At 42.1% G+C, this 8,966-nt stretch overlaps 1 protein-coding gene across 1 annotated transcript; it reads left to right on the forward strand.

Moving 5' to 3' along the window:
* The first annotated feature begins 836 nt into the window (after nt 1–836).
* On the forward strand, nt 837–5,939 carry LOC108367035 (vanin-like protein 2). Its single transcript, XM_017621557.1, has 4 exons — nt 837–920; nt 1,088–1,739; nt 4,897–5,632; nt 5,714–5,939. The coding sequence occupies exons 1-4, from the start codon at nt 837–839 to the stop codon at nt 5,937–5,939; spliced, it is 1,698 nt and encodes a 565-aa protein (XP_017477046.1).
* Nucleotides 5,940–8,966: the final 3,027 nt, after the last annotated feature.

Genomic DNA, 8,966 nt, shown 5'->3' on the forward strand with positions numbered 1-8,966 from the left:
AAAAAAGTTACAATAAATTAATAACATAAAATGAGTTAAAATGAAATCAGCGATTCTTAAACTTTTTCCTGCCTTGCGAGGATGCCGTACACCCAGTTATGCTCTTTAAATTTCATATTATCCTCGCTGTAGTGCTCACCATCTCCTCTCAACGTCCAACAGCTATCCATTGCTACGCCTTCATCGCCTTCAAGTGCGGCTATTAATTCAATTTCTTAGCCATAATAAATTTAATTTTGCTGCTACAGCATGCCTAGCAAGACTGCAGCTGAGCACATGCTTTAAATAGAGGTGAGTAAAGTGAGCCGACTCAGAGGAATGCGGCACTTTGTAGCAAAGGCAGAAAAAAAAGCTGGCAAACAGAGATAAGAGAATACCTTAAATACAATTCGTCTTTAAAGAAATGACTTTTTATGGCACTTGAATGAAATACTTGTTCATTCAGTGTTAATCAAACTGTCGGTGGGCGCCTGCAAATATGTTACAAGTCTACTGTGTTACCTGGGCTTATCAGAAAGATTAAGGCGCTACTAAAACAACTATCGACACGCTGATTAGTTAGAATTTTGCACGAAAATTGTGATAAATTGATAAGATTAAATATAATGGCTTAATAATGTGTAAAGTTTAGTCGCTTTCCGGCGATGCGGTGATTATAAAGACTCACCAAAATCGATCAAACATCATTCAAACTTTGGTCGGTGTTGCGCTGGTAGCTGAGGTGATTCGTTCGTCGATTCTGCGGACGTAAACTACAAAGGGGTTTTCGTCACAAACCTCTGGAAAAAATCTGAAAGGGAGTGAAATAAGAAACGCAGCGTCCGAGTGTTCTTCCAATGTTTACCAGCAACTTCGGTAGTGCAGCTAAGCTTTTCCTGGTCCTTGCTGGCTCATTCCAGCTTCTGCCCACTACAAATCAGGTTAGTTTTTCCAAACAGCCATTACATTAACAGTTGAACACCGCCTTATCTCTCCTCTAAAACAAACAGGGTTATTAAACTTAAATAGTTGTTTATTTGCACATACTGTCTGTCTGTCTGTTAGGCGACAAATCAATTAACTAACTGCTTTCCTTATCAACTTTCAGAGCCCAATTAATCTACCAGCTGTTGCTAATGCCACTTCTCCCTACTACACTGCCGGCGTTGTTGAGTTTAGCTCATCCAACTCGTTGGAAGACAACCTCGTCGGCTTTTTGGAGCTAATCAGTTCAGCCGATGCTGAAAGCACCGACATCATCGTCTTTCCGGAGAGTACTTTGAACAACATAGACACGGCTACCTATGTGCCCGATCCAGATCTGCAGCTCAATACATCCGCCTGTCTGCTCGGCAACACCAGCATCTATTCAGACTTTCTGGTACAACTCTCGTGCAGCGCACGTCAGGCGCGCAAATATCTGGTTATCAATTTGACAGAACGTGAAAATTGTTCCACTACGGCGCTCGATCCACGTCCCTGCGCTAGCAATGGTTTAAATATTTACAACACTAATGTGGTGTTCGATCGTGAAGGGCGCGTTATTTCACGCTATCGCAAATGGAATTTGTATGGTGAACCGAAGAATACAACTGCCACAGTAGAGCTGAGCATTTTCGAAACGGATTTCGGTGTTCGTTTTGGCCAGTTCACATGCTTCGATATACTATTCTACGAGCCAACGCAGACGCTAGTTGATTTGGGCATCCGAGATTTGGTCTATCCAACAATGTGGTTTTCGCAGCTACCCTTCTTGACAGGTGAGTAAGTTGAAATGGCGAAGGTCGAAATGCCTTTCGTAAGTTTTCCGCAGACCGAGACTACATCGAGGCAATACAAAATTTTTATACACTGGCGTCACGTCTAAATATGATTTAATCCGTCAGAGTATATAAAATGTAGTCCTTCCTCTGGACCAAGTTGAGCTTGACGAAACGCTCGTAAACATTCCGTAAATAGTTCCGTCGGAAGAGATGAGACGTATCTTTGGAGTACCAGTGTGAGCTTGTTCTTTTTCACGAGGTTACAAATCACTGCGAGCGATCAATGTTTGAGGATAGCGAACAGTCTGTTGGCTCCCAAGTGGAGCTTTTTGAGCTTCAGACAAGGAATATTGCACTCTCTGGCACAGTCAGACCTCTACAGAAATTTGTTTTTCCCTGCACCAAAGAATCGATTTTGTGACCCATATATGTATGTATGTATCTCACCATATAACAAAATAGCGTATGAAGATGGCGTGGCGTGATATCTGAACGTCTAAAATATCAATTTGATTAGGTTGCTATCTTTTTCTGATAATAATGTACTTTCTTTTTTATAAAAGTTGTACCAGTTTGCAAAAACATCATTATATTTTTTGTGTGTCTGATTTGTCATCGTTTTAACCAGATTAGATTAGGCTTCTAAACTTATCAAACAGTGAAGTTCTCGCATACTTGGCTCATTGAACTTTCACAGAGTTTGGACTTTAAGCTCATCGTTGAATGCTACTACGGATGGCGCCTTTTCTGTTGATTCCACTGGGTTGATATTTACCGGAGGCAAGTAAGCACTTTCATACTCCATATCAGTTAGAGAGTCAGACAATTAACTTTCATTTTGTTCTCCTTTTGTTTCTAATCTAGTGGTATGAGATAGTCCTTGATCTGGCGGCGACATCTTCTGGTCCAAACATGCCGGTAGTTTTCTTTTCTCGCCTCGATAATAGTTAAGAGCAGGTTTTTGAGAAGGTTTGCAGCAGGAAGCTCTCTGAATTTGAACTATCATCGTCTCTTATCAAGGGTGGTGTCTTTCAAGATGCTTCAACATATTTAAATACTGGCATAGGCATGTGGAATATAGGCCCCTCTTTTATCTTTTTTCTATACCTTTTCATCTATTTTATTAAAATGTGAAAATTCCACAACCAGTATACACTAAATATTATACCTTTCCACCTTCTTAAGAAAATTGCCGAGTTCTCCTTCTTGAGATCCTTGGTTTATTTGGTATGTCCAAAGGTTATTAGGAATAAGTAGAGACCACAGTGTTGGGTTAAGTGAGGTTAGGTTAGAAAGGCGCGTACTTTCACCCGGTGTGCGAGGACGAGGCGCATCCTTCTATTCAAGCTGTTAGTATAAGCTCTGTCAAACCATATACTATCCCGTGGAGGTTCGAATTCTCACCTCCGCTATCTCCCGTAGAGCAGAGATCCGACATGCAAGCATCTCGGTACCAATAAGCAATGCGGAATGGACACACTAACCCCCTTAGTAGGGTTCGAGGTCTATCTAATGCTCTGCCGTGCTATGGGTCCGGCATCCGGTTGCAATGCAACTCTACATCGAGCAAACAAATGTCAACTCTACCCGCATTTGGATATTGAACCACAATCATCACGATACTCCCCGAAGTACCGTACCTAAGAAGACACCGGAGTAAAGTCTGGGGGCTTCTGTTCCCATGCTACCAGAATTAAGTCTCCGGTTAGAACTCGTAGCCGAAGCTACTACCAGTTGAGATGCCATACCACATTGGATTGGTGAGCATCAACTCATAGATTGCTCTGCTCGTCTACGCTTCCTAAACACCTCTCGGGCAAAGTCCCCAAACTTGTCGTTGTCCAACCCGTGGAAGGGGACTACTAAAGTCGTACCGTTCAACCGTCCATTTTACTCCTACGCTGTCAAGATTCCTCACGTCCGAACATTTCTAGCTTTCACAGAGGATGGAGGTACGTCTTGTGCAAAAAAGCATTAAGAGGACCGTGACCCGTTAAAAGAAACCCCAAATTCAGACATAGCCCAAAGTCCGGATTTTCACCCAAAGACTTCATACTCGGAATGAATCGATACGTGACACGACTATTGGGGCTACTGTCCCAACGATCTTGCCATATACCGAAATGCCTGTCCTCCAGAATCCGTTTTCATTCAAAATAGTCCCTCTTCCAGTCACCGTCCGATATGCGTTCTGTCAAGTTCGGCTCGCGCTATGATCACCAGATTAAAAGGGGCTCGCCCATAAGCACCTGCAGTGTATCCGTCGACAGAGTGCGCCACAGTGGTAGACAAGCCAACAACAATGGCCTTGTTTGAAGAGCTGGGCATTGACATAAGAAATGGTGAATCGATTCCTCTTCAACCTCATCGCGCAACTTCTGCAGAGGGAGTTTGTTGGTATACGAACAGTGCCCTGTTATGACACCGGTAAGAGCCCTTACTGTAGATTTTCTTAGTGTCAATACTTCCTCAGTACGACTCTTATTGAGTCTCGGCTACAGGGATCTTGAAATCTCTCAGTCGTCCCGATTGATCCAAAGAAGGGACTTATCCGCTTCGCTAATTTGCATTTCCGAGCCGTATATAGACATCGAATTGGCTATTTCGTTCCCCTCTATATTGCTAAGTCCAGGAACCCAGCAGAGAGGGTTTCGACGTGACTCACTGAAGCCATCGTTGTATAACAATTCCGAACTGCTTTCGACTTTAATACACGGGAGACTAATGTTTTCAATGTCAGTACCCGGCTGTCAACGAATACAGTCACGTTGCCTGACAGTGACTTACTATCCCGTATGAGACAAGCCACCTTCTCTATGGAAAACATCTTCGCCTTGACTAGCCTACAGTTTCCCACAGTCTACCATTTTATTTCCATAAAGTTGCTCATGAGCTGTCCAATTCTGAGCTTTCCACATCCTCATAGATCAATACCCCTTCTCAATTTGATTCATCTAAAGTCCCTTATCCTTCCGTTTCATTTGTAACCGCCGAGTTTTCGCCATCCACAAAGGCGTCTTCCCGCAAGATCTTTCCCAAATTAAGTGATACCTTGTTGTACCAATAAAGACATAGTAACGCTCATCTACCCAGGAGTTCCAAGTCCAGCGCATTTCCCAATTTACACTTACACATCCCCTTTCGTTTCTTTCAGCCGTCCAAGTTCAACAGTCGTGGTCCTACATAAACGATGTCAACTTCCTGGCCGCCGGTGCGAACCGACCAGCCGTTGGCTCCACGGGTACCGGCATTTACGCAGGTCGCGAAGGTGCTTTGGTATCCGTTATGAACACGGGCAGTGGTGTGCGTCAACTCTACGTCGCGCAAGTACCTAAATTAGGCCAAACGCAGAATGGATTACAAGTTACCAGAGAGCATAAGAGTACAACGCCAGCATTACAGCAAGCCCCGCGTCTCAGTCAGGCTGATATTTTCTTGAAACGCGATTATATGGAAGAATATAACACCATGGAAGTGAATCACAATAGTTCGGTGATCATGCTGTGGTACTCTCTTTGTTACAAAAAATTCTGTTGCTCATTTACTCTATGGCCTTATCATGTAAACTCTGCACCTCTTGCTGCCGATGAGGAACATTATGTTTACCGAGTTGGTGTCTTTGAGGGCAGGCGTTATGAAACAGGCGCTGAGACGACGAATGCCTTACGAACTTGTGCAGTTTTTGCTTGCACCGGACCGAATATAACCGATTGTGGTACACTTTTTGCGGCTAATGTCACACAAAAAAGGCATATTGGTTTTACACGTATCATGATTGAAGCTGACTTCCCAACGGTTAATCAATCGCTGTTGATGCCGAATAGCTTGCGTGATGATTTACTGCCGTTGGATGTGAATGAATTCGAGTGGGATGAGTCGCAGAATGAGGAGTACGTATGACTTGGTTTGGGTAGAATTTTCAACACTCTAATAAATTTCATTACTCGCCTTCTTTTCTTTTCACTTTACAGTGGTACGCGTCATGTGCGTTACGTTTCGAATACAAATACAACAAATCTCTTGACTTTTGCAATCTACGGCAACTATTATGATGACCTTGGTTGGAATGAAGAGGAAACCACCACCACTGCGGTACCTACGACTGAACCAGGTGCAGGAGATGGTGTAGGAACTTTAGTGAAACCTTTCATGCTGATGTGGATCTTAGCTGGGTTGTTGAGTGTAGTTTTGAAGTAGACAAGAATTTTGTTTTTGATAGAAAATAAATGAAAAACAANAAACCAGGTGCAGGAGATGGTGTAGGAACTTTAGTGAAACCTTTCATGCTGATGTGGATCTTAGCTGGGTTGTTGAGTGTAGCTTTGAAGTAGACAAGAATTTTGTTTTTGATAGAAAATAAATGAAAAACAAAGAAGTTTATGTTCTTGATGTCTTTTTGAATCCGTATTTGAGAAACTCTTGGGGATGAACTCCATTTTGAACGCAAAGAACTGAATAACATTAACTTGGAAGTAATAGTGCATCCTATTTTGGTCTCTGTGACTCGAAACAAAAATCTTCACCAAATTACTATGCCGGTGCGAACTTACGTCAGTACTCTTCTAGCACTCGCTTTGAACTCAAAGATTTAAAGCCTAATCAATTTGATTAAGGATGGCTTGTTTATGGGCTAATTCTTCCGACACTGTGAGGAAAACGATTAATTTTAGAACGAATGCCCGTCCTGCCTTCGCATTCCTTAACCTTTCGAAAAATTTAATATTTTGTCCTCGCCTAGTGGAGCTAAACCAATAGAAATTCACCTCTTTATTTGGAATATTGGTAGGTCATTGACGCCAAAGCGCCAAATTTCCTCTTGTGTTTTGAAAGATTGATAGCCGAGGTAATTAATCTTAGTCCCGCTCTGCCTGTCGAGTCTCCGGTAAAGGTCGAGGGTTATAGCTTCACTTCAGTAAAAGGCACACTTTAATACCGACGGTTCATAATCAGCCATATGAACTTTATAGCTTCGTATGTCTGTGAGGCAAACAGTTAACAAGACCTCAAAGGAACCTTTAGTTGTATCCGTCTTGACTGCAGAGGCCTCCTCGAGCCTTTCTGTTGGTTCAACAACCAAGCAGTGTTCTTAAAAGTCGATTTTTCCTGGGAACCACATCAGGCTGACCGGAAAGTACTAACAAATGGCGAGGGAGAATTCAGGTATACTCTAAACATATTTGTTTCTTTGAGCCACCTAGCTATCATTTTAGGGCGCAGCTATGAGACCGTTTGGTTAGAAAAGGTTGATACAATTTTCTTCAAAAATATTGAAGGCATTGGAAAGGTGTATGAAGTGTTTTCGTCAGAATAGTTCTCTTGAAACTGTAATCTCCAACCTAAACCCTTTTTAATACTTCTTTAACCAGGTACACTAAAAAGGATACATACATCACTACTAAATAAGATATGGTTTCATGGCACCAGTAAGTTAAGGTCATTCTTACTCGTTACTCAATGCGGGGACTCCAAGAGAACTTTCAGTCCAGTAGCACTCCTAAATACCTCAAAGCCACCTACTGAGCTTAATTCGTTTCCGACTTCCTTTCCTCGTAGCCAATTTTATGTCACGACCTCATAAGTCTGGCTGCTATTTAGGTCTTTCTTCTGTGTACGTTATATAGGGTACTTTCAGAGTTACAGGCAACGTTTTGTAAGAATCCCCTCGAGATAGTTTACAGTGACGGCTAGCTTCCCTGGAGGTGGAATTCTTAGGGTTTTCCACCGCAGATCTCTGACTTACCCAGCCTTGTCTTAAAATAGCCAAGTGCGGCCATAGCCCATGCATCGCTGAGTATTTATATGCAGGTTAAGCAAAGTTCCTAAGTAGCAACAACAATAAGTAATTATGTTGTAATAATTTAGACCACTTAGTTTCGGAGTTGTACTAGTACTCTCCCAAAACGGTCCTCCCGTTTGACAATTTTTAGTAGTGGTTGTAGATGACGTCTTGCCTTTTTGGCGTGGTAGACGATATGGCAGGGTCCAGTAAGGACTTTGACGCATTTTTCTCTCTCACATTCGCTCCGAGTGAGTTCTACTCATTCTCGTGGACGTCGAAAATTCTCTTTAGTTCACGCACCGACCATCTTATTTTCAGAGGTGTCCAGTAAACTACGAATTTAATAAGACATACCGAGAGATGGATTCAGACTTGACTGGATAGGATTCCACATAGCCTAACCCTTTCGGGTTTGGTTGTAACATTAGAAGTTCTAACGTCAGCCTAATGGTACTTACGGCGTTTATTTTGGACCTGAGCCTGCTTCCTTCCTTCTTCCTACTCCCAGAAAGCTCTAATCAACTAAAGGTCCAATACTACGCTAAGTTTGAGTAGTCATTTGTTGAAGTCACAAATGAGAAAATCGTCTCCGAGACTACATAAATAGCTGATTACGGGACTATATTTAGACCAAGAAATGTACTAAGTCTAAAGCTTTACAACGAACTTTGAGCTTGAAAAAATGTCACATCTCAGAGTAGAGGGCTTCAGAACTTTTCGAAATTGAAAAATATCGTTGATTGGTCTCCAACTTAACATCCTAATGTAGTATAATGCAAAAAAGTCAAACGAGGTTGAATTCAATGGCATAAGCTTCTTAAATACTTTAAATAAAAATATGATAGTCCTTTTTGGAAAAGCCAGACAAAATTGAAGGTATTTTAATTTTTAAAGCAAATCACATGCGATTTTCCATATTCAATATCAAAAGCCTCCCTGCGTTAGTATAGGTAATGATGGCAAGTAGCGGAAAACAAGCAAATGTTCATTCATCCAACGTTTCCGGTACCACACTGATAAGAGAGTTAAAAGAGAAAGCATGTAAGTCATGGGAAAAAGTGTGTGGCGGCTGGACCCGCTAACCCTCACCGCTCGTACAACCACTAGTACGCGTATATGTATGTAGGATATAATGCAGTTGAATAAAGATTTTTGCTTGCTGCTCCACATAAGTACCTACAAACTAAACATGGCTGAATGCGGCTGTTTGTGTGTCAGTATGTTTTAGGTGAGTTCATGCTTGTTGTTGGCGCAAACTGTTGCTCCACTTGTTAGCATTCAACAGTCTCGGTGTATATACATATGAATGTACATAGATACGTATGTAAGTACATAGAAATTGGGAAATACCCATTCACCTTCTGTGAGCTGGCAGTTCAAGGAGAAAGTTTTGGCGCTGGGAGAGCGCAATGTGACTATAGCTTCCAGTGTTGGAAGAGCGCGAG

Source organism: Rhagoletis zephyria, unplaced genomic scaffold, assembly GCF_001687245.7.
Source record: "Rhagoletis zephyria isolate East Lansing unplaced genomic scaffold, Rhagoletis_zephyria_1.1 Rzeph_scaffold_02509, whole genome shotgun sequence".
Taxonomy (NCBI): Eukaryota; Metazoa; Arthropoda; class Insecta; order Diptera; family Tephritidae; genus Rhagoletis; species Rhagoletis zephyria.